Below are 25,060 nucleotides of genomic sequence, written 5' to 3'. Positions count from 1 at the left end.
AGACACATGTAGCTACTTAAACATTTAGAATATGGTCAATCAACTAGAAAATAAAATTTTAACTTTACTTATCAATTTAAATTTAAAGAACTACGTGTAAGTGATGGCTACACCTTTTTAGACAATGTTTAAAAGTCTCATTGTACTTGCAGGATCTCACTATGTAGCTCTGGTTGGCTTAGAACTCACTATGTAGACCAGGCTGATGTAGAACTCAGAGATCTGCCTGCCACTACTTCTCAAGTGCTGGGACTAAATAAAGACATGTGGCTAAATAAATTCTTAGACAAATATGATCTACACGGCTGGGCCATATAGAGTGTACAGATTCAAGGCAGAAGGGATCAAAGACTCCCGGGGCTAACGTTCAGTCAGGTATATGTCATCAGACTGCATATTTAAGCTTACCCAACCTTAGTTTGCCTGTCTATAAAAAGGGGATAGAACTGTATTTTCTATGTCCGTCTTTGGCCTCCATATGCTCAAACATCGATATGTACCCACACCAATATATCTACTCCCTCCCAAAAAATTCCTCACTAAAATTTTGGACCATATAACATTGATTAATGAATAGTAAGGCTGTTTTCTTATCCCTTAGAAAAGTATAACCAAATTATTGCTCCAAAAACTGACCATTTTATCATATATAAAATTAATAAATTTGCTTTCTTTGTCTTAAAATGATAAGGTAATCTATAAAGTTTAAAACTATCAGAGTACTAGTAAGTTCAATACCAGGAAATAGTTGTTATAGTAAGTTAAAAATATTAGACTTCGCTTTCACAAAAACTGACTTACCTTATTTTCTTGAGAAACAGGCAGTCGTAGTACCAAATCATTGCCTACATCCCCCATGAGGAAGTTTGTGAGGCTATCCAGAAAGGTTAAAAAAAAAAACAACATAGAAATAAAAAGACAGGGTATTACACTTCTCTGTCTCTTACCATCAATCTATCATCTAAAATAAACTGTTTTAAGAAACACCTAGGAATCTCATCCACACAAACCACAGGCACAGATTCAAAGAGCTCTACAGATACTTGCAAATACAGTCATTAAAGCAAGACAGAAGGTAGGTCTTGCCAAGCATGATGGTATGTGATACTACCTAATACTTTATTTTCCATCTGTCCTAGAGTTATACTATACATTCTCACTACGACATTCAGGTGCACTAACTTCAATGATTGTCTTTACTTACATATTTCCAAAGGTAAAAGCTAAAGTTTCAATGGAGGAAAATACTTCTCGAAATAGATCATTTTTGTTTTCTTCATTAACTTCTGTAAAGTTCACAGCTGTAAACAAAGAAAAGTTGCATTAAGTGGAGGAAAACATATATAACATTAGAGTTACAAAAAAATCATTTACTCCTTTAATCACTGTCTCTTCAAAAGGCATTAAAAGGTTCAGAAATAGAACATTTAAGATCTTTATTAAGGAAATCATGCAAAAGTATCAGTTTGCATTGAAGTAGCCGGTACTGCAAATTGATTACTATGCACATTACATAATCCAACACATCTAGAAGCGACTCAATGTGAAATCAATCAGTCTTAGAGTCACAAAACCATCCTGTACTTGACCTCTTTATGTAATGTTCCATGTTATTTTTTTCTCACAGCTTTCTGGCATTTCAAAAAACAAAAACAAAAACTAAAGATGCTGGCCCATTCAAGTCACTATCGTATACAAACTCAATAAACTATCAACAGCTGGAGGCACAGACAGATTTTGCACATCGTAAAATGCACAATATAGCTCCATTACCAAAAATTAAGTTTTATAGGTCTCTATTTTTTCAAAAGTTGATGCAAATATGGCTAGGAAGCAAGAACTCCTGAGATTACAACCAGACTGTATCTGAATACGCCTCTGTAGACTATGGGGTGAGGACACTTAAGTCCCTACCTTACTCAATTTTTTCTAAAAGTCTCTTGTAACAAAATAAAAAACTTAAGAACCAGCCAGTGCAAATAATTTTAAGAATATCTCTAGACTTTTGCCCTGGTCAAGTTGGAGAAACAGATTCTACTTCTGCCTGAAACAACCAAAGGCAAACAGACAGAAACCTGTACAAAACTGAAGAAGACACAATTTTTAAGACAGATTATTAGGCAGTAATCTTTTTTTGTTGTTCTTTTTTTTTCCAGACATTTTACAATTTTATTGAAACATATTTCTTTAACCATTTGAGTTTTAAAACAGCATCTGATAATAATTTCATACTGAAGTTTATAAACAGCATACCATGTTTCACTATGGGTTACCTTAGATACTTAATTTTTTAACATTTCCTTTAATTTTTTTTTTGTCTTTTTTTTCCTCCCCCATAAGTCCCTCCCTCCTCCCCTTCCAATCCCACCCTCCCACCCCTTTTTGAGACAGGGTTTCTCTTTGTAGTTGTGGCTGTCCTGGCACTTGCTCTGAAGACCAGCCTGGTCTTGAACTCGCAGGCCTGCCTCTGCCTCCCGAGTGCTGGGATTAAAGGTATGTGCTACTATGCCTACCTAAAAGGCAGTAATTTTTCACAAACAAGAAACTAATCACGATAAGCTTACAATTGCCCCAGTTTACTGTGTAATATTACACAAAGTAGATTCCCAAACAAAGGACATATCCAGAGGGATTTTAAAAGTGTCATAATACTGAGGGATCAGTTAAGCAGGAGGACTTAACAATTTTATATCTGTATACATACATTTATAAATGCATAGAACTACAAAATTCACAAAGCAAAAACATAACCACAATGAGAAATGGATACATTCTCAGTGACAGACATAAATACTCTCAATAGGTAACAGAAAGCATAAAATAAGGAAGGATAGAAAATTCTGAATGATACTCAACTTGACAAGACAGACATTTTGCACTACTCTACACAGAAGCTAAGTGTACAGCGCAAGTTCTTTTCAAGCGGATATTAGTAACAGCCATATTATGGGACACATACTACCTCTTAGTAAATATTACTATTCAAAATATATTCTCTGACTACAAGGAATTAGAAGTAACAGAAGATTTTTCTAAATATTCTTGAATATTTGGAAATTAAATAGCATACTTCTACAAAACCCATGAGTCAAATACAGAGTGAAATTATAAGTCCTCTGAACAGAATGGAAAAGGACAAATAAATGTCAGAATCTGTAAATAAGAGGAAGACACAGGCAGAGGGATCGATCCTAACAGGACAAGCATTATCCTGACTGTGGCAACAGTCTCACAAGAATGTGCATGCAGCAGCATTTATTAAACTGTAGCATTAAAGTAGGAGGAGATTGCTGTTTATCAACTAGACCTCAATAAAGCCATTTAAAATTCTTCATTAGAGAGCACAACACTATCCCAATTTTTGTAATTATTTTTTTCTTTCTTAAGGGTATATGTTTTCATGACATTAAACGCAATTAGGGGACACAAGTAATTATTATAATGACTGTAAGTAATAAATAAGTGTTTTGAACCATATTTTTGGTCTTTATTCCTACTTGAACAAGGTTTCAGTCAACTAATGAGAGTTCCAGTGAATGCCTTTCCCTCCCTTTCAAAGCCGCTCTATATTTCCAGTATGCTTCATCCTTTTTGTTCCAATAATGTGTCCTGCCATTCTGTTGCTTCAGAACCCCGTGCCAACATTGTTCCTCCTTCCTTCCTTTCACTAGATCTCATTCAATTAACATTTTTTCCTAAGAAAATGCTCAAAATCCTTGCTATGTGAAGGAAAAATTTTATTTTACCATATTTCTTCTTAAGCTACTATCCATTCTATCCATTTTTTCTCTACCAAATCTCTGTAACAGGTAATGACTGTCTTACTTTCACTGTGATTTATTTTGAATTCACCAAGATTGGGCTTTTACCCAGTTCAATATTTTAACTTTTTCTATGAAGAGCCAGGTAGTAAATGCTTATAATTCTCAGGAAATGTTTGGGTTTGCACTCTGCTGAAGGAAGCCACAGACCATACAGAAATAAATAAAAATGCCTGTGTTTCCATAAAACTCCATTTGGCCCTCCAGCTTCATTGCTGACTCCTAAGTAAGAAGACAGGTTCTATAAGCAGCCTGCTTAGGCTGAGCCTCAGTTCTATCTCCTACTCTGTATAAAACATCAGCATCTCTAGCTTCAGTTTCCTCATTTATTAAGTAGGAATAGTTACACACTCCAAACTGTTGTGGGAGTTAAATGATGCTGGAACACTATGTGATCAAAGAGCACCGTCAGCGTCAACTTTCCAGCAATGAAAACTGAGCATTCTTTGCCTTGGTCTTCAATCTCCTTGACTTATCTCAACTTGCAGTTCTTCCACCACTCAATATATGTACAACTGTGGACAAGCCTCTCACTTCAGCAGCTTCTTTATCTACTGAGGGAAGCTGACCTGACAGGTTTTTTCATCTCAGAATTGTGATGACTATATGTGAGGTCATCCCTGTAAAGAGTTTAACAATGTCTTGCAAACAGTATTGTCAATCCCAAATAATATTAGACATAATTACTAATTATTACAAAATTAACCACGTCCCTCCATCATTCTACTCTCTTAAACGTTATTTGTTATAATACACGAAAGAAGTAAAGCTCTGGAGTTCCAGACATGGGTTCAAGTCTGACCTTGACCACTTCTGGTGTTGACACAATCTAAATTTGCTTTTGTTTACATGCAAAGTAGTGTATCAAGGATACAATGAGAAACAAACATTAAGTGTCTAGGGTATAGTGGCTGGAATTCGTAGACATGTGCGCCCTACCTCAGTTCTATAGCCAGGTGTAGACATTTTTACCTCATTTAGCCCTCATTTTACCTCATCTACCTCATCAAGGTATAGAGGCTGTCCCCTCTAAACCTCAGGATCCCCACAGAAATGCATCACTTCTGTACTTCTCTAGGTGCTGACTGCTACAGACCAACATTTACAAGAGCTCCTTTCACATGTTTCTTCTACTTTTTACTTGCTTAGCCCAGGGTTTTACTTCTAAACTGTTTTCTTTCTTTTCATTCCTACTCCTACTGGCCCCCTCTAACCCAGTGGTTCTCAACCTTCTTAACACTGTGACCCTTTAATACAGTTTCTCATGTTGTGGTGAGCCCAACCATAAAATGATCTTCATTGCTATTTCATAACAGTAATTTTGTTACTACTAATGTAGAATCATAATGTAAATATCTGATATGAAGGATATCTAATACGGAACCCCTAAAGGGACTGTGACCTACAGGTTGCTTTAAAATAACACATTTTGCTTCTCTAAACTTTAGATTTAAACTGAACAAATGATACTAGAAAAAAGATCTAGAGAATGGTGAAACTTCAGATTAAGGAATGATATCCTAAAAACTAAAAATCACAAACACAAAAAAGACTGATATTTTTTTTAAATACATGTTTGTTTGCTTTTTTTTAAAGATATATTTATTATGTATACAGTGTTCTGCCTGCATGTCAGAGGATGGCCCCAGATCTCATTATAAATGTCTGTGAGCCACATGTGGTTGCTGGGAGTTGAACTCAGGACCTCTGGAAGAGCAGACTGTGCTCTTAACCTCTGAGCCATCTCTCCAGCCCCCCAAAGACTGATATTGTAAAATGCAAAAATAAATAAAAAGATAAGGCACAGAATGAGTAAAGTTATAACCTATATGAAAGAAATAATGTTAGAAATATGTATAGAGTATTCATATTCTATTAGAAATAGAATAGAATTTATAGAGTATTAATTCTATAAATTAATTATATTTTTAAAATATCAAACACCAGGAGAAAAATCTGGTAATAGACCAACTCAAATAAAAATGTGTACAAATGGCTCTGAAACACACTCAACTGAATTTAAAATGAAGAATATGCAGATCAAACTCCACCAAGACAACAGTTTTCACTATGAGCCTGGGTAACAAATCTTGCTAACTAGCACTGACGATCGAGATGGGAAAATCAGCTTTTTTCACTCTACCAGAGGGCAGGGCTTGAGAAAGGACATCTGGCAGTATAAAAAAACATAAGCTCTCTCAATACCCAAGTTACTAGGAATTCGCATGGCTATGCATAGAAGCATCATCAGAAAACAATGTAAACATCTATTGGGAATGAATTGGTTAAATTACTACCATACAGTTTTGAAAAAACAAATAAAAAACTCACAACTGAGAAACAATCTATGTGCAGACAAATGAGCAAGGAGTAGAATACTATCACTTGTATACAAGGAGGTTAAGACGGAGAACTGTACATGTGTTTGCTTGTGTATGTGTGTGATGTATCTCTGGAAATGTTCAAAAGAAATAAGTAGAGCCACTGTTTATCTCAGGACTAGGATGAATGGCTAAGGTCTGATGAAGGAAGCTTCACTATTGAATACCCTCTGAAGCCATCTGCATTTTGAAGTGTATGAATGAACTACATGTTGAGAAATTAGGTTTGCAGAACAGAAAGAAAAAGGAAGCTTCAACAATGTTGTGTGTGTGATTAAGGTTTGTTTTTCTTTTTCTGTTTGGCAATTTATGAATACAGGGAAATACATAGGTAAAAAAACTTAAGAATGTCTTTTCATTTATATTACAAATTAAACTGATCTAAATGAGTGAAAATACTAAGTACATCATAAATCAGACTGACGCCTGAAGATGTCTTCATCTGCTTCAAAAATAGGCTGTATCTCTCTTACCATATTGCAAATATTTTGTCAACTGAACTTCCTGCTTGGAAATAGAAAGAGACACAGGAACTACAAATCACTGCCAGATGAATGGGAAAAGGCTAAGGATTTTTCTTTTAAAGTTATTACAAGGTAAATTCCATGTTTACAGCTTAAAAAAAAAAAAGCAACGGAAAGATTCTGTTTTATGTATAAGATCTAGATATGTTGTGTGAATTCAAACCTGTGGCAACACAAACAAGATTATACAACCTGAGAATATGCTGTATTATGTTTTTGGTTTTTTTAAATTTTGTTTTGCAAACTGCATTTGACAGTTAATACATCCAAATGCTCAAGTTCCTACTGTTTTTAAAACTGTAAATAAAAACTAAGACTATAGGAATGCTCTAGGTGACTCCGACAATCCCACACCTTTCTGTTCCTATCTTGATGTTTCTCCCCAAAATGAAAAAAAAAAAATAGGAAGTTCCTGCCTTAAAGGTAAAAATACCAACACATTTAGACTGTTTGACTCCTGTATTCAGAAATGGTTTCTACCTATTTCTTTCCTTCTCAGGCTTTGAAAAACTAAATTACTATATTAAATCAACTCTGATTTAACCCCAACTTGAAGAGCTCTCAATATTTTTGGAGGGCTTCAAAAGCAAAAGCAAAGGCAAAAGCAAAAAACAAACAAACAAAACAAACAAACCCTTTTAACACTTTTTGGTTTGACTGGAATCCTATAGAAACAGGTTTCCACCAACAAACCAATCCTATCTTCCTCTTTCAATTTCATCCAACACAGAAATAAAATAGTGACAATAATTCTAGGCATAAGACAGGCACATTAGGAAATTATATTCAAAAGATTGCTTTACCTCGAAGTTGAAAAGACAGCACTCTCTTTAGGTCTGTTTCTGGAATGTGGACACCAGCCACATGCTGGGTGCACTCCTTCCCCAGGACATCCTGGCTGCACACAATAGCCACTGACAACAATTGAACTAAGTCGCTATTTCCAAGCATGGAAAATTTACTATCTATAGACACAAATTTCCCTATCTAAGTAGAGTTAAATGGAACTTGTAAACAATCTACTTGAAAACAAATTTGGTTACTAAGCACATTTAGAAAAGTCACTGAACAAGCTACCCCAGTTTCCCACCTTTTCCCTCCCAGTGCTTCAAACAGAAAAAAGAAACTACACAAACAGGAAAAGTCTTAATTCAGAGGTGTGTGCGTGTGTGTTGGTAGCATATAAACTACATTTTTATTGAAAGAGTTATTTCCTCTTTCTGCCTTATCCCTTCACACTGCCTTCTTGCCCTTTCCGAGTATGAACATATTCACTGCTGTCATCAGGTTTTTCACATCCAAAGTTCTCATACAGGGACCGACCTATACTGTAGCCTCACCCTTGAAACCACAGCTCAGTTGTAAAACCTGCACCTGGCCTGTCACACTTCTGGACTGATAACCTCTCCTGGTGAGTCTGTCCTTCATCTAAGATGGATGATGGGAGCTTACTGGCCACCTGGGTGCCTGTAACACCTCTTACTTGTCTGCCTCTGACTTTCTGCACATCACTGCTACCACTTTTTATATCGCCATTACTGGAAGCCATGTTGTCTTGCCAGTGGCATTTTATTCTGATGAGTACTTCTTAAACCTTGTACCTCTGAAACTCTTTGATTTCTCTCTCTGCTGGCAGACACTCCTCCAGTTTATCTTCTCTGACCCTGGTTTCACGTCAGCCCTCTATTTTCCCTGCAAAGCTGGTGTCATCCTTTCATTACCACAAGTCTGCATCTTCAAGTTCAAACTTCTCCACAATCCCTGGCATCCCAGCAGTTACCATGCCCCGCACTCTATCTCAAGCTCACAGCTTCAATTTTTACCTGGACCATTATTTCTCACAATTTCCTAATTTATCTAATCCTCCCTTCATTTAGTCTTTCTTATATATTGTAGCCCAGAAAAATTTTAATGTCCTAATTCTCAATTCTGTTTAGTACATAAATAATATATATGTACTATAATATATCTCCACATATACCTGATAAAATTAAATCGTAATTTTATTTTCACACACTAACTGAGCATTCTTTTTCTCCATTTGGAGTCACTACAAATGACCATTTCCCAACCCCACTGTCTTCACATAGCAAATGATCCTTAGATAGTAATAAGCAACCTTAAAAGGGATGAACTCATGCCCCAAAGCAAAATTTTAAGCATGGGCTTTTTTTGGTTGAAGAAAGAATTCTCACCATGTTTAGCAATTTTTATTTTTAAGAAAAAAAAAATCTTTAGGTGTTACTTGGTGAGAATATTTATATATCAAAATATACAAAAATTCTTTATTCAGACAAACCCTACAAATGCCTCGAGGAGGTGGCTAAGCAGTCAGTTTGGACTGAAACAAAAATATGTCACTGGATCTTTTTCACCCTCAGTGCTGAAACTTTCCTTACCTTTCACTTTTGCAGTAAGCATTTCTGCAGCACTCTGAAGATCTACAGAATTGAGATTTTGATGCTTATTCATTATAGATTTTAAAACACGAAGAAGTTCATCCAGACGTATATTAATGACTTCTTTAAAACAGTCTTTAAAAGAAAAAAATTTAAAAATTAATTTCCATTGCAAAGTTCTAGAAATCTGTTACAAAGACACGTAGATACTTCAAGTAGAAAACACTGCTTCCATAATTTCTACCCACCACACATTCAGTTCTGTTTTTAACTATTGCAATTATATATCATTTTTAGCACTGTCAGGAAACCCTTTATCACTCAATTCATTAAGGATTTCAGGGCCAGACATGGTGGTGCAAGCCTGTAAGTCTAGCACTTGGAAGGTAGAGGCAGAAGATAAGTAGGAGTTCAAGGCTACCCTCTGGTATGTAGGTAGAGTCTGAGGCCAGCCAGAGTTACATGTAACCTTGTTTTAAAAACAACAGGACTAACCCAGGCAGTGGTGGTGCACACCTTTAATCCCAGTACTTGGGAGTCAGAGGCAGACAAGTCTCCTGAGTTCAAGGCCAGGTGGTCTACAACAGTGAGTTCTAGGACAGCTAGAGCTACACAGAGAAACCCTGTCTTTAAAACAAAAACAAAAACAAAACAAACAAACACACAAGCACAAAGTGGAATGACCAGTGGATAAAGGTGCTTGCTTTGAGAGCCTGGCTACCTGGACACAATCTCTGGAACCTAAATGTACGTAGGAGAGAATCGACTCCCGAAAGTCATCCTCAGACCTCCAGATACGTTCTGTGGCACAAGGGCACACAATCATCATCATCATCATCATCATCATCATCATCATCATCATCATCAGCAGCAGCAGCAGCAGCAGCAGCAGGAGCAGCAGGAGCAGCAACACCACCACCAGCAGAAAGAGCAGCATGAAAGTATTTCAAAGGCTAACACATTGTGGCCAATTTAACACTACTTCATTTTTCCCAGTCTAAACCTGCTCTTGAGACTTCTCAAAGCAAATAAATAAGGCCATTCCTGCCTTGTCTTTAATAAACATAGTAACAAACTCAAAATACCTAAAAACAGTCTGATATATTAATAAATTTAAAAAGTTAGGTTCCCACATTAAAATTGATTCTCTGTATTAATTATTAATTATTAGAGACCAGTAATCCACAGGTACATGTATAAGAAGCATCATTTGATCTGCACATTTTAAAAACTGGGATATAATTTACTTATGATAAAACACACAGATCTTTAGCAGTTTTTTTTTTGTTTAAGTTGAATTAGTTGTTAATGATAAAAAATTGGGGTGAACATTAAAAGAAATCCAGACTTCTACTTATTCTTGCAAAAGTTATAACATTATTCTTACCACCCTTCTTTCTGGTTCCACCAATATAACCCAAGTCCACTTCTGGTCAGAATATGCAGATGAAAGTATCACAACCTCTGTAGGCTTGTGACCTTGTAACTTATCATCCAAACCAAAATGCTTTATGGAGTATAAAGGGAGGGTGCTAGCCGGGTGTGGTGGTACTCGTCTTTAATCCCAGCACTCAGGAGGCACAGGTAGGAAGATCTCTTGAGTTTGAGGCCAGTCTGGTCTACAGAATTCCAGAACAGCCATGGCTACACATAGAAACTCTGTCTTGATATGATGCCCCTACCCTAACCCCTACAAAAACAAAAAAACAAAATATTTAAAGAAAATACTGTCTCAAAATAATAAATACTGTCTTGTTTAATGTTCTACACTTTTATTAGGTATACAGTTAAAAATATTACTACATTTGAGAATATGGAAACATATCAAATTTATCAGGTTATTAAACTATAGGGCCAAAATTTGAACCCAGAGTATATAATTTCAGAATTTATGCTCTTACTATTATACTGTCTCTATTGAAATAGCTTTAAAAATAATTAAAATTATAAAGACAGTTATTTCATAATTACATAAATAAAATTTTTTAGAAACAATGAAAGATAATAACCAAAGAAAAACTATCTTCAGAATAAAATACAAAAAATATTCTCCCTTCTCCAACAAAAGTTCCCCTTATTGACAGTACTATCAAGAAAGAAAAGTGACAGTGGCAGGCCTGTGAAGGGGATGGGCCCAGGAGGGACTAGTGAACAATTATAAGTCACCAAGGAAGTGCCATGGAAGACAACTGTGAAACCCCAGACCTTTCTCTGCTCTGGAGCTTGTGACGTGATGATGTGAGCAACTTTTCTTTACCACACATTCCCATCACGTGCTGCCTCACCACATACCAAAGCCTTGGGAGCAAACTGACCATCTACTACTCCGAGTCAAAACCCATCTAATATCTTTAAGAGTTAAGTGCAGCATATTCCCCACTAGAAGGTTTTTTTGTTCTGTTTTGTTTAATACCATAGAACATCCCAGTAACTACCAGCATAAATGGTTTACCAACTTGAAATCCCTCTTTTCCTATGCAGGAAGACCTTACAGATACTGACGTTTCAAATCAACAAACTGAAAAATTGTAACTGAGCTGCCTAAAATACATTTCATAAATCCTCAAATTGTACTCTAAATACTTCTAGTCCCCTATGATTTAATATAAATATGAATTTCTGACAGTGTCTATAAATCAACAGAAAGGTAAATAGAGGGCTAATCATAAAGATTCATACTAGGACATTAGCATATCCTGATAATTTACTTCACCAGAAACTTCACAAATTATCAAGTCCTCAATTATCTGTACCATGAATTTTTCAAAGAAAATAAGTTTCACTTACACCAAATGTTCTTCCCCTTACAGTAAAGCTACCTCCAGTTACTTTTAAGAAGAAAACCTCTCCTATCCTGCTACCCAACTGCAAACTTTTCAAAACTTCCAGAAGCTTAAATATTTCCTTTAAGCAACACCAAGTATCTCTCCTTCAAAAAACCAAACTAAGCAAAACCAACCAAACAAAAAACAGTGGCACAATTAGTGGAAGAAAGAGTCTGTGACAGCTGCTACATGTGGCAGAAACCTACAGACTTAGATTAAGAAAACCAACTCACATTGCCACTTCTTTGAAATGAAATGCAGGGCTTTTTGAACTTGTATTCCTCATCAATAATAGAGAACTGATCAAAGTATCTCCTTTGCCTACCTCATAAGGTTGCTACGAATATCAATGAATGGGGTGACCGAGCCAGCCCACGGGATCCAGGCAGTACTGACGGGACCTGACAGGCTAGAGTCAGACAGTAGGAGAGGAGGACTTCCTCTATCAGTGGACCAGGGGAGAGAGAAGGAAGAGGAAGGGAGCGTGGGACCTGGAGGAGATGAGGGAGGGAGCTACAACTGGGATACAAAGTAAATAAAATAAAAAAAAAAGAAAGAAAGAATAAAGAAACTGCCTTTTGTCTTAATGCATACAAATAAGATTTTTACAAGCAAATCTATAAGCCATTCACACAAAACGCCTTTGAAAGGAGAGATGCTTCAAAGAGATTTAGTACCAAATAAACTTACAGCCTGGTCCCACATTTGGTTAATAAAAAAGAAATATAAAGTTTGAATTTCAATCTATTGTAAAATTAATATTAGTAAATAACTTGGAAATCAAATAGTCAGAATACATTGCATTAAAATATTTTTACATCTGTCAACTTACCTTTAGTATTATTTAGTCCTACAAAAAAATACAAGGGAATTTTGAACATAGCCACATTATAAATGTAATGTCTACCCTTTGATTTATACTCCAAAGATATTACAATACAAAAATAAGGAAGTTTAACTAGTTTTCTAGAACAGCAAAATAGTATCCCAGTGTTTGTGTGTTACCCCTTTAATGTGATAAACTGAATTTTAATTTATCGTTTCATCCATTTGTAGCATTTATTTTCTGCTACATTCCAACTTATCAAGTGAAAACAGATTAGCCAGCTCAACTTTCTGATTCTCAGGCATTAACACAATAGCACAGTGTTTATATTGCAAACATTTCAGGGAAATGCTTGAGTAAATACATGAAAAAAATCATGTTTTTTCCTTGATTAAAAAAAAGAAAAACTGACCAATTTTTAAAAAAATGGTATTGTTAGTTCAGCTTGCCCTTTCTAGGGAGCTTACTGAAAACAAGAAAGCAAAAAGCATCAGAACTTATCAGTAGCAAACTTCTACTTTTTGCTGCAATGACTTCAAAATTTATAGGACAACTGTGAAACCTGAGGATCAGCATCTTTCTTTAGCTACCTCGAACTCTAAAAATAATAACAGCTGACTTAAAGCACTTACTGTGAGTTTTATATATAAGAACTCATTTAATAAATGAAAACCCAGTGGTGGAAGTGCCAGTACCTCCTTTTAACAGACAGAGTAAAGGAATCATAAAGAACAGAAACAGCCTGGCTGAGAGTTACAGATAACCAACAGGAAGCCTAACGAGGGCTGTGCTGCAGGCATTGGCCCTACATCTGCAGCTGTCTTATTGGGATAGGGTCTGGCTACATGCATAACCCTGAATTTGCCATCCTCCTGCCTCAAGCCTCCCCAGTCCTGGGATTACAGTTACATGTCCAGGTTTTGGATGTCTACGACAAACTGCCACATGGTTAAAGAAGTTATAGATTAATGATAGATAGTCTTCAATATGTGATTTAGCAGGCTTTAACTTCCATTAATTGCATAAGTTGTTACTAAAAATGTTTTTAAATTCTATAAACTCCTTCCAGGCAAGTGCAGAAAACCAAAATATCATAAAAGTGGTACAAGTGTAAGTGAGCTACTTGTATTGCACTCTGCATTTCTTGCAGACTTATTTGACATATTCTACTTGCTAAGCCGCACCCAGTTAACATTCACACTAACTTCTCTTAGTGACAGATTTGAAGCCATATCTAAAGAGATTTACTAGAAGACACACAGAGCAGATCAATGCATCTAATATTTTACAGATTTGGCAGACTGTGACTTTTCAATTAGCTTTTGAATATAAAATAATAGTCTCAAAAAGATTTTATACATGCTCCCTACACACCACATGGGGAAAAAATCCGTGTTAACCTACAGGCCAGGAAACTGCAATTTCATGTAGAATGTATCATAGCAGACCATGCTACTTAATGTATTAATGTTTTATGTAACTCCTGCTAACTCTTATGACTATGGCTCTGTCAAAACTAGAATCTAGGATTGAAAGTCACAACTTTAAGAGTTGTGTTTTACAAAATAAAATTAACTTTATAATTTCTCTAGCTTCTGAAAGTTTTTCTTTTTTATATTTGATAATAGATAACTGGTTTATCCGAATCTCATAATAAATTTGTTTTGTTTTAGATACAGGGTTTCTCTGTGCAGCCCCTGGCTGCACAGAACTCTCTGCCTGTTCAAACTCAAGCGATCCACCTGCCTCTGCATCCCTAGTGTGCTGGGATTAAAGGCGTGTACCACCCTGCCTAGCTTCATAATAAACTTCTATCTTTTATCCTTGTCTATTTAAAAAACAAAAAACAAAAAGCTAAGGGTAAAAGAGAAGAGAAAAGGCAAAAAAGGGAGCCTATATGCCTGTAATCTCTAGTAGTAAAAGGCTCAGGAAGGAGTCACTAGTTCAAAGCCAACTGGAGCTTCATAGTAAGACCCTGTCTCAAACCAAAAAGCACAACACAACAAAACAAAAACTAAAGAACAAATTACCATAATTAGAATGGTAAACTGACTAAAATCCATTTAAAATCCTGTTACATATACAGAAGGAAAGTTACAAGAATAATCACTACTTGTTTTTCCTTCAAATATATCTTATGTCATTCTACACTTTCAAACATGAAGCAGCAGAAATTTTTCAGTATTCCTTTTACGTAATTAAAAGGCTTAAAAAATTCAAATTCCCAGATTCCAGGATATGTTACAAAGGCATACTTTGTATTTTTATGAATTATTTCATAAAACGCAAGAGATGGCTCAGCAGTTAACAGTACTTGCTGCTCTTTGCAGATGGCTTGGGCTTGGTTCCCAGCACCCACGTCAAGTAGCTGATACTGGTTGTCTGGTCCTCCAGTTCAGGAGTATCTTATTCTGGCTTCTGTGAGCATGCAATACATGTGGTATAGACACCGTCAAAATAAGTTACACAAACAAAGTAAGTGTTTTCTAAAAGTTGTAAGAGAGTGTTTGTGAATCTGCTATTTGGAAAGCAGAATAGATTATTCCTGTGGAGGGGAGCAACCATAAACCCAAATTAGGACTTATGTTACATATATTCTAATAGACAATTAAACATATAAATCCACAATTAAATGCAAAGTATATATGCATAATGAGTACCTTCAGTCTTTTAATGTAAGATGTACAATTTATCTCTATAATTATTCATAATGTACCTTAATGATACTAGACAGAAATTCCAAACTTAAAATTCCACACCTGTTACTGTGTGAGACTACAGGGGAGCCTCACCGTGAAGATGAGCTGTGGAAAGAGAATCACTATCACTTATCTTAGGCGGAGTAAGGGTTTGGTCCTCAGCTCTCTCTAAGGAGTTCATTTATTTATAAAGTTAGAGTCAGCTAGAGCATGTGCATGAGGTGTGGGGGTGGGGAGACTAGGCGAGTGAAACTACATATTTCCCATCTGTTAGGAATACAGAGGCCTTTGATAATCACTTAGTTATTCAGCTACCAAAACGAGTGTCATAACTCTACCTAGAAACCTTCAATGCAAAATTTGTCATAAAACACACACACACACAAACAGGGAAAGAGGGGACACTGTCAAATGCATCACAAAACTTGAAGAGAAATACTCTGAACTGTGTTCAGCTTCAATCTCTCTCCATTGCCTCTTCTTGCTCCACAGGCATTAACATGCCGTGTGTATGTGCACACATACACATGTCTGCTGTGTATGGAGGTCTCAAACTGACCTTGGGTGTCTTCTCTGAGCTCTGCCCACTTTGAAGGTCTCTTACTGAACACAGCTCACCGGTCAGTTAGTCCAGCCAGCTTGCCCCTAGTATCTGTCTTTGCCTCCCAAGCGCTAGAACTACTGGTGGCCAACATGTTTACCTGGCTTCTACATAGGTTCTGAGCATCCAAACTCTTATTTTCATACTTGTAAGGCAAGTACTTTATCCACCGGACACCTTTCTAAACACTGTTTGCTTGTTTAGTGTTTGTTTTTTGAGACAGGGTTTCTCTGTGTAGCCCTGGCTGTCCTGAAACTTGTTCTGTACACCAGGCTAGGCCAGACTGCTGGGATTAAAGATGTATGCCACCACCAGACAACTCATAACACTGTTACTTCATAAAAAAAAAAAAAAAAAAAAAAAAAAAAAAAACTAATTTAAAAGCTTGAGGTATGATATTCTGCTATGCTCACAGACAGGAGCCTGGGATAGCTGATCTCTGAGAGGTTTGACCCTGCAGTGGATCAAAACAGATGCTGAGTCTCAGAGTCAAACATTGGGCAAAGTGTAGGCAATTTTGTGGAAAAGTGGGGGGAAAAATGGAAAGACCTGGAGGTGACAGGAGCCCCACAAGGACAGAGCCTACTAACCAGGGCCCAGAGGGGCTTGCAGAGATTGAAGCCCCAAGACTGGACCTAGGCCTCCTAGACAGATGGAACCAATGGCAGCTCAGGCTTCATGTGGATCCCCTAGGAAGAGGAGTGGGGGTGAAGGGAAGGGAGGAGGAGGGGGAGTCTTTTGCCTGCCTTCTGATCATCCCCCCTGGCAGGGTTGTCCTGCCAGATCACAGAAGAGGAGGATAAACTCAATCTCAGTCCTGATGGGACTTGAGCTGAGTGGGTGGGTGGGGGTCCCCTTTTCTGAGGAATAGGGGAGTGGAGGGCTATGACAGGATGTAAAGTAAGTAAATAAATAAACAGCTTGATGTGGTAGCAATTATCCATTGTCTTAAGCACTAGCTTTCTTACTAAAAGAATAATGTTCATACCATTTTTATTATTATTATTTTTTCATACCAATCTTTAAATTATAATTCACTGAATAAGTCTGTTTCCACATGTACTTCTTTATTTTGGTTTGGCTTTTTGTTTCTGTTTTGTTTTGAGACAGGGTTTCTCTGTGTAGCCCTGGCTGTCCTGGAACTCACTCTGTAGACCAGGCTGGCCTTGAACTCAAGAAATCTGCTTACCTCTGCTTCCTGAGTTCTGGAATTAAAAAGGAATGTGCCTCCACCACTGAGCTACATGATCCCTTTTATCTCAAAGAGTAGTCTCCTTCTGAATCTTATAACCACTTTACTCCTTCTTACTGAGACCAGTAAGAACCTTCTTAGTCTCTAGATTGTCTACTCACATACTGAAACTCATAAACTTTTTTAGAGATAAAAAGTGATACAACTTGTTTTAAAATATCTTATTAAATCTGTGAACAAAAGAAAACTATACAAGATGTGGATCTGAAAGAATATAAATTTTCCAAGAAAAAGAAATACCAGTAGAAATTCTAACACAACTTTCATTTATATTAACTAAAACTTAATTAAATGAAAAAAATCAAACTATACCCTACCATAAGCTAAGGTGAATAATTTATTATCTAAGATATTATTTTAAATAGCATTTAAAAATAAACTAGTAATGAACTATACTTCGAAAAGAACAGAAATAACAACTTAAAAAGTAACCTAGTTCAAACAAGGCTCTGCTACAAAGCCATAAATGGCAGGTCTGCTATTGTGCTGAGCTGCATTATGAATATAATAATGTGGCTAGGGCATTCTTCTAGCTTCACTGTCATCCAATCATCCATACTTAAGACTTCAAGATAAAGTTATTAAAATAAACACGGCTGTGCGGAATCTCTTTAATATTAAGACAATCTCAAAAGAACAATACATAATGGCAAATTTAAGTACTAAAATTTTGAACCTTCCATTTCAGTCCAATTATTTTGGGAATTTCAACCTGAAAATTATACTTAGGTTAGAATGAAAAAATTCAGTACAAGCATAAGATATGGTTGTCGAAAACAAACATTTTAGTTACATGCCCAAGCATATTTACTGAAATCTGATAAATTTCTAGAAAAGGCCCAAGAGGCCTCATATAAACACCAGAGATCTTCACTCGCTATGTCTAGAGATGCCATTGTGAACTACCATTTATCACTGAAGAGGAGGATGGCCTCTGACCCACTAATTGTCACTGATTGTCAAATGTGGATGTTGAAAGACTTAGATTCTCAAATCAAGGCAGAGATGTACAGTTCTTTGCTTCAGGAACTCAAATCCCACTTTAACTGGATAAGAGAATAAATTCTGTGTTTCTTCCTTATTTCAAGACTATAGATCTCCAAAACATAATGAAGTTTGCTATTAAGAAAAAAGTCACTGAAATGTCATTTTGGATTAAATTTTGGCAAGAAGATGAGAAGCAAATCTCAGAGAAAAGTATCAGCGATGTACCTTACAAAGGCTGGTCTGCTTATCATCAATCAGTAAGTGCGTTACTGTTAGCAGAAGCGTGAAAACTCCAGCTCGAAATCAACTGCGCAAAATCCAAAACTAGTTTTTCTTTTGTGCTCTTGTTCCCTCACACTGACAAGGCTTTTATTATGTATTGTACTGTTACCTGATAACAAAAATGTTGACATTGTAAGTATTTAACATTTAGGGGGAAAGCATGAAAGAACTAATGAAGAATGTCCTGTTCTTGCCCTTGCACACATATTGAGCCATAACTAGGTCAGCACTTAAGTTTCATACACTAGCAAGTAAGGATACTGAGAAAAGTTGACCAACCTGAAAGAATAGCTTCTTTCAAATATAGCAACATATGGGAGAACTTTCTGATATCATTCACCAGCTCCTTGATGTACTCCGGGTCAGAAATGGAGTTGGAACTTACGGACTTGAGCCCCATTTCAGAAGTTGTAATAGCAGCAGAGAGTTTGCCTGATGCCCAAACACGCTTTTTCTTTGCCTTTTTCTGTTTGTGAGCAATCATCCTCTCTTTTAACAATCAGAAAAACTGAAATCCTTAAGGGGAAAAGAAACAAAAGGGGGGAAAAATACCATATCAGCCAAGAAACATCATACTAGGTTTCATAAACAGCCCACAGCCCACCTCAGCATTCTAGTTTTAGATAAGGAAACTCTGAGCTACTAATGACAGCAGCTGCCACTGAGTGTCTACAATTCTGACAACTCTATGCTAAGCAAAACCCGGGGATGCGCAAGCAACCATTCTTTTCATTTCACAGTGCAAGAAACCTGATCTTCAGAGGCTGAAGTGCCTCTATATCCTCAACTGATAACTGAAGTTCAAACCTATATATAAGCCATAATTCCAAACTTTGTGCCCTTACCTACTTAGCTAATTTTTCTTCATTGTGAAGATAGTTTCAAAGCATCACTGAGCACACAGTCATATTTCCCTTTGCAGAACTGTCTTCAAAACTAAAAATAAAATGTTTTGAGAGAAATATTGTCAAAATCTTCCTTTACCACTTACTGCATGACCTCACTCGCAAACTGTTAAATCATCTCTTCACTGCAATATGCTCATTCATGGAAAACATACTGACAACACCTACTCCAAAGATTACTGTCAGCATGAGATGAGGCAATGATACAGAAATGTCCATTCAACACATTAGTTCAATTAGAATAATTTTCTCAGTGCATATACATGCACATGTATGTAGTTTATCAAGAATATTTCTTTTTTGAAAGCAGCTCTAAGAATGTCCAGTAATCTCACATACCTTGACTGGACAAATAAATTTATGATTTAAGAGTAATTTTTTTCATAATTTCAGGATGATATAATAAAGGGGGAGTATTTTGTATTAAAAATATATATTTTAATCTCAGCTCTAATAGTTTCCAGATGTGTAATCTATTCAATTAATTTACAGGCTCATATGAAGATCAAGAAAGATCACAAAATAAAATTTTAAAAGGGGAGGTTTCTGTTAATACATCTAATCCTGATCTACTGGAACTCATTTTTTTTTTTTTGTCTTTTTATCTTTAAATAATTGTTCTAAAATTGAAAGCCCTAATTTTGGCTGTATCTCTTGAAATCAGAAAAGAAACAACAGAGGAGGGCTAGGCAGTGGTGGCATGTGCCTTTCTTTAATCCCAGCACTCCCCAGGCAGAGGCAGGAAGGTCTCCATGGGTTCAAGGCCAACCTGAACCACGTAGTAAGTCCCAGGACAGCCAGAATTATGTAGAAAGACCTTGTCTCATTAAAAAAACGAGAGAGAAAGAGAAGCGGGGGGAGGGAGGGGAATAGCAGGGTGGTAGTGGTCATGCTCTTAAAACCAGCACTTAGATGGTAGAGGCAGATGGATCTCTGAGTTCAAGACCTGATCTACAGTGAGTCTCATCACAGCGAGAGTGACATAGAAAACAAAAAGATAAAATTAAATTAAATTTAAAAAAATTTTTAAAAGGGGAATTAAATTAGCTCAAACATCATTACAAAGTTTTCCAAATATGCTATGAGTATTTGGATACTTCCAGAAGGATAGAGCCGAGGACCTCCATGAAATCTATAGTAGAAATTTTTATGTAGTAATATCTTTGGTATATGTAAGAAATACTGCTTATCCACTATACCTAGTATAATAGATTTTTAGTTCCCAATTACAATTCTCTAATCTATCCATTCTTACGTTTACTGCTTCCAAACTAATGAATTACCATTATTTCTTGTTAAGCTACTATACTAATTTTTTTTAAGGATCTGTATACTTTCATTTATGTGCCATGAACCTCTGAAACGTAAGTCTATTAGTATTCCTTTCTTTGCTCAATACTTTTCAGAAGGACAGAGGTAAACGGGATAGTCTATGAAGTTCAGTATGATAGCTGGCTCCCACCTGCCTCTGCAAAGAAACCTGGACTCACATTTCACAACACACACCCTTTTTCATTTTTAGACTTTTTCCCTCTTTACTGTAACCCACAGCATGAAGTAATTATGCACCATGACCAGTACACACATTCAAGATATCATTTTTGTGTATAGTGCATGCACAAATGCACTTAGGTTTCATAAAACTCACATTCTAAGGACCTACGTGATATACTTACATATTTTCTTATTCTATCCTATTTCGTGTTTTATTTTTATTTACTCTCAGTTGTATGTGTGTGTCTGTGTGTCTATGTGTCTGTATCTGCATGTGAATGCAGATGCCCAAGCAGGACAGAGAAGCTAGCAGGAGTTACAGGCAGTTATAAGCAGCCTGACGTGGGTGATGGAAACCAAACTTAGTTCTCAAACAGTGCTCTCAGCTCCTGAGCTCTCTCTTTAGCACCTAGTTCATCTTTTAAAATGCTAGTTGCAACTCACTAAACTAGCCTTACATAAAGCTCTGCACCTTGAAAACCATTGTTTAGCTGAGGTACCGTCCACTATGTAAGGTTTTAACTGACTGGAACACTCTTTCCTCCTTGATTTACTTGCTGTTGCCTTAAAAATCACTTTCTTAAAGAAATCTTCCTGGATGGGTGTTGGTGACAACAGCCTTTAATCCCAGCATTTGGCAGAGGGAGGAGAATCTCAGTGACTTCTAGCCTAACCTGGTCTACAGAGCAAGTTCCAAGACAGCCAGGGCTATGCAGAAAAACCCTGTCTCGAGAAAAAATAAAAAAGAAAAAAGAAAAAAAGAAAAAGAAAAAGAAATCTTCCTGTACCGCTGGTACCCCTTCATCACTCCTACCAAACCAGAGCAGTACCTGCAATAGTCCTTTAGTAGTGTCCAAAATTTACACTTTGTATTTACTACTCAACTAGATGCCTTATCTCATGATTCCCTCCCTATCTAGACTACAATCTTGACAGCAAGACCACGCCATTTGCTAACCTTGTAATTCTTTGCTTACACCACAGTAAGCATATAAAAGATGCCCTCTTTGAAACTATCTGCATAATGAATGATTTAGCAAGATTAATAATGAATGGATGTATTTAATAGTTTTTATAGAAATACAAAAATAACTCTAGGTTGCAACATTTTGAGGGGGAAAGTACTTAAAAATCTATCTTTTAGATTCTCAAAAATAAGCATATGAATTATATAAATGTGCAAAATTACATAAAACAAAAATCAAAGTTGTATTTCACTTATTTAGTCTTGTATTTTCAAAACGGGGTACTTTGTGCCATCCTGGCTGTCCGTGAACTCACTCTGTAGACCAGGTTGGCCTTGAATTCACAGGGATTCACCCACCTCTGTGTGCTGGGATTAAGAAGTGTTGTATTTCTATTATTACTTCTAATTCTGTAAATAGGATGTCTCATTACCTCTTAATAGCTTTAAAGATTCCTTTAACTCAATGTCTTTTATTAATTTCAAATTATTTAAGAATATACTTTTTTATAACTAAACTACCTTTAAACCTTAAATTACTCATTAAGTGTGTAATTTCCAAAATGAACAGTAATTTTTTGGTCCTTAATACGAACACACATAGGGGGTAAGGCCTGAAACATGCATTATATTAAATATACTAAATTTTAGAATGCCTTAAAATTGTTCTTAAATTTAAAACTTTAAAAGGAACAACATTACAATTGAAAAGATATTTAAAATCACAGTTTTGTAATTGAACTATGACAGTGAGAAAATCTAGACATTATGCACTTTGCAAGATTCTATACACTACTTTCCCATGCACCAAAATGAATATTCTCTGGTTAGTGGTAATATAAAGTATAGTTAATAACAGATTGCAACTGGTAATTTAATTAAATTAGATAGTGATGCATGGAAAGTACTTAGCACAGTGCCTAGCATGAAGATAGAGTAATTGTGAGTTATTATTACTAAAGGACTTTATTGTGGGAAACTGTTTTTAAGCATATTTAAGTAATAAACAAGCTGTGGCTTCATAAGTCTGTAGATTATAAACAAGAAATATAGGACTGGAAACAATTCCAGAAGCTTAACTGATTTCATGGAAACCTAGGAAATGCTTCCAAGTGAAGTTTGAACTGTGCAAACAGACTGTTGCGTGAAATACTTATGAAACTAATTCTTATCTCTTCCAACTCCAAATCATAAACATTAAAGATTGTATTATGTACGTCTTAAAGAATTTTATAGCAAGTAGAAAATGAACGTGCAAAAACTACTGTACAGGCTAAGCTCTAAATAATATGTGCTTTACAAACAAATGTGGACTCAGAGCTCAGTGGAAAAGCGCTGCCTGGCAAGTGGCCCTGGGTCCAACTATCCACTAGAAAAAAAAAAAAAAATTGGCGACTTTTACAAGACTTCAGCAGTTTGTGTCAATCAAATGGCCCCTCACACACTCTGTAATATATGTGACAGAAGCAGAGAGCTAACTGGGGAGTAAAACTGCCTGAAATATCTGTACTTTAGTTCTTACTTCTTATACTTCTAAAACTGTATCTATTTCAGAAATCTGCTATTTCAGCATAATTTCTGAGTTTGTGAGAATCTATTCAAATGAAAACCCCCCCACCGAAGTGTAAAGGTCTTTAGTTATACTTTTAAAAGGCCCTCTACAAAAACAGAACGGGAACATGTCTGGAACAGCTCTATCCGTAATTTCTAAAGTAAGATATACAACACACGTTATTCCTGTGCAGTTTGAACGGAGCTTGATGACTTTAAAAGAAAGAAAGAGAGAGAGACAGAGAATGAGAGAGAGAGGGAGAGAAAGAAAAGGAGGGGGGAGAAAAAAAAGAAGGGAGGGGGGAGTGGAGGATTGCCCTGCCTCCCACGCCTCCTGAATATCTAGCATTCCTGGCAGGAAAAGCTTGCCTCTGACCAGCCAAAACCACCCAAAGCCAAAGCGCGCGTTCCCCATCCCTCACTTAAATACAGAGGAAAGAGAGAAACGAACACTGGCTGCCAGCATTGATAGTGACAGACAAAAGACACAACAAACGAGATAATCACAAAGAAGAACGCCTTAACAGGTAACAAGCCTGCTCTCCAAAAAGGTGTTTGGTGAACTATCTCTCGAGGGTAAAAAACTGATAAGCAGAAACTGCCGTCAGCCACGGGAGTTCCGCCTTCAAAAGTCTTCAATCTTGAGGACAACCATCCGCAGACGTCTTCAAGTTAAAACCATCAGACATCCAAATGAGTCCCAACAGAATCAGCGCACCCCATGGCAACGAGGGGCGCTGAAACAAACGTAGAACAATTCGGATGGAACGCCTGCAGTACGTCGGGACTGAACAGCCAACTTGAGTGACAATCGCTGGCGGGGTTGACGGAGCAGACTGCGCTCGTGAGCACGGGTTCTGGGGCAGGGGCGCCTGGGTTTAAGCCACCCTACTGTCAATGACCAACCTCAGCTTCCCTGTGTATGAAATGAGTTGGAGGGTCATGGAGCAGTCCTGAGAATTAGAGGGGTTTCAAGCTGTGACCTTTCCATACACGGTCGCTAACAGCGCGGCTTTGCTTTGACCATCTGCTCAGCCCCGTAGGTCGGTGCTCACAGCCACAGTCCTACGCTCGGCGAGGACAAGCACCGAGAATTCGCCACATACTCCGACCCAGACTCGACAGCAGCTCACGAGAAGCCCGACCCAGCGGCCTCTGGGAACCAGCGCCACTGCCCTCACTCACCGTGGGGTTCCATCCCGTATCCCCCGCGCCGGCTCCAGGGGCACACTCACGGCCTGGCGGCCGCCGCCGACGACTCAGACTCGCTGCCTCCATCCCCCATGCCGGGCCGGGCAGCACTGGAGCGCCGCGGCAGCCGCAGTGGCGCTCCGCCCTGTCCCCACCCCCGTCCAAGCCCCCCACCCCCTGGAGCCCAGCCCATTGGCTCACACTCGCAGGGGCGGAGGCAGAGGACAGGGTAGGTTGCGGAGCCCAGGGTGCGGCAGTCTGTCCACAGCTCCTGGCCTGACAAGGTCTTCTCACAGAAGACAGCGCTTGGCCAAAGTCACCCGAGACCTGGATTTGGCTAACGGGTGTTCTCTGATGA

At 37.3% G+C, this 25,060-nt stretch overlaps 1 protein-coding gene across 4 annotated transcripts in view; it reads right to left on the bottom strand.

Annotated features, from left to right (window-relative positions):
* Positions 1-24,795, bottom strand: part of Arhgap29 (Rho GTPase activating protein 29) — a 55,681-nt gene extending 30,886 nt beyond the window's left edge. Inside the window, exons 1-5 of one of the 4 annotated variants that reach the window (XM_055628248.1) lie at positions 24,697-24,795; positions 18,877-19,113; positions 9,126-9,260; positions 1,205-1,301; positions 802-874 (exon numbers count right to left, since the gene is read on the bottom strand). In XM_055628248.1, the coding sequence (XP_055484223.1) occupies positions 802-874; positions 1,205-1,301; positions 9,126-9,260; positions 18,877-19,081 (510 nt within the window). In that variant the 5' untranslated portion in view covers positions 19,082-19,113; positions 24,697-24,795. Of the gene's footprint in view, positions 1-801; positions 875-1,204; positions 1,302-9,125; positions 9,261-18,540; positions 18,618-18,876; positions 19,114-19,442; positions 19,514-24,696 lie in introns of those variants that run through there. The other 3 variants (XM_055628249.1, XM_055628250.1, XM_055628251.1) reach the window with 3 other exon arrangements.
* Positions 24,796-25,060: the final 265 nt, after the last annotated feature.

This window comes from Psammomys obesus, unplaced genomic scaffold (assembly GCF_907164565.1).
Source record: "Psammomys obesus unplaced genomic scaffold, mPsaObe1.curated_primary_1811, whole genome shotgun sequence".
Taxonomy (NCBI): domain Eukaryota; kingdom Metazoa; phylum Chordata; class Mammalia; order Rodentia; family Muridae; genus Psammomys; species Psammomys obesus.
This window is presented reverse-complemented; position numbering and strand designations above follow the sequence as displayed.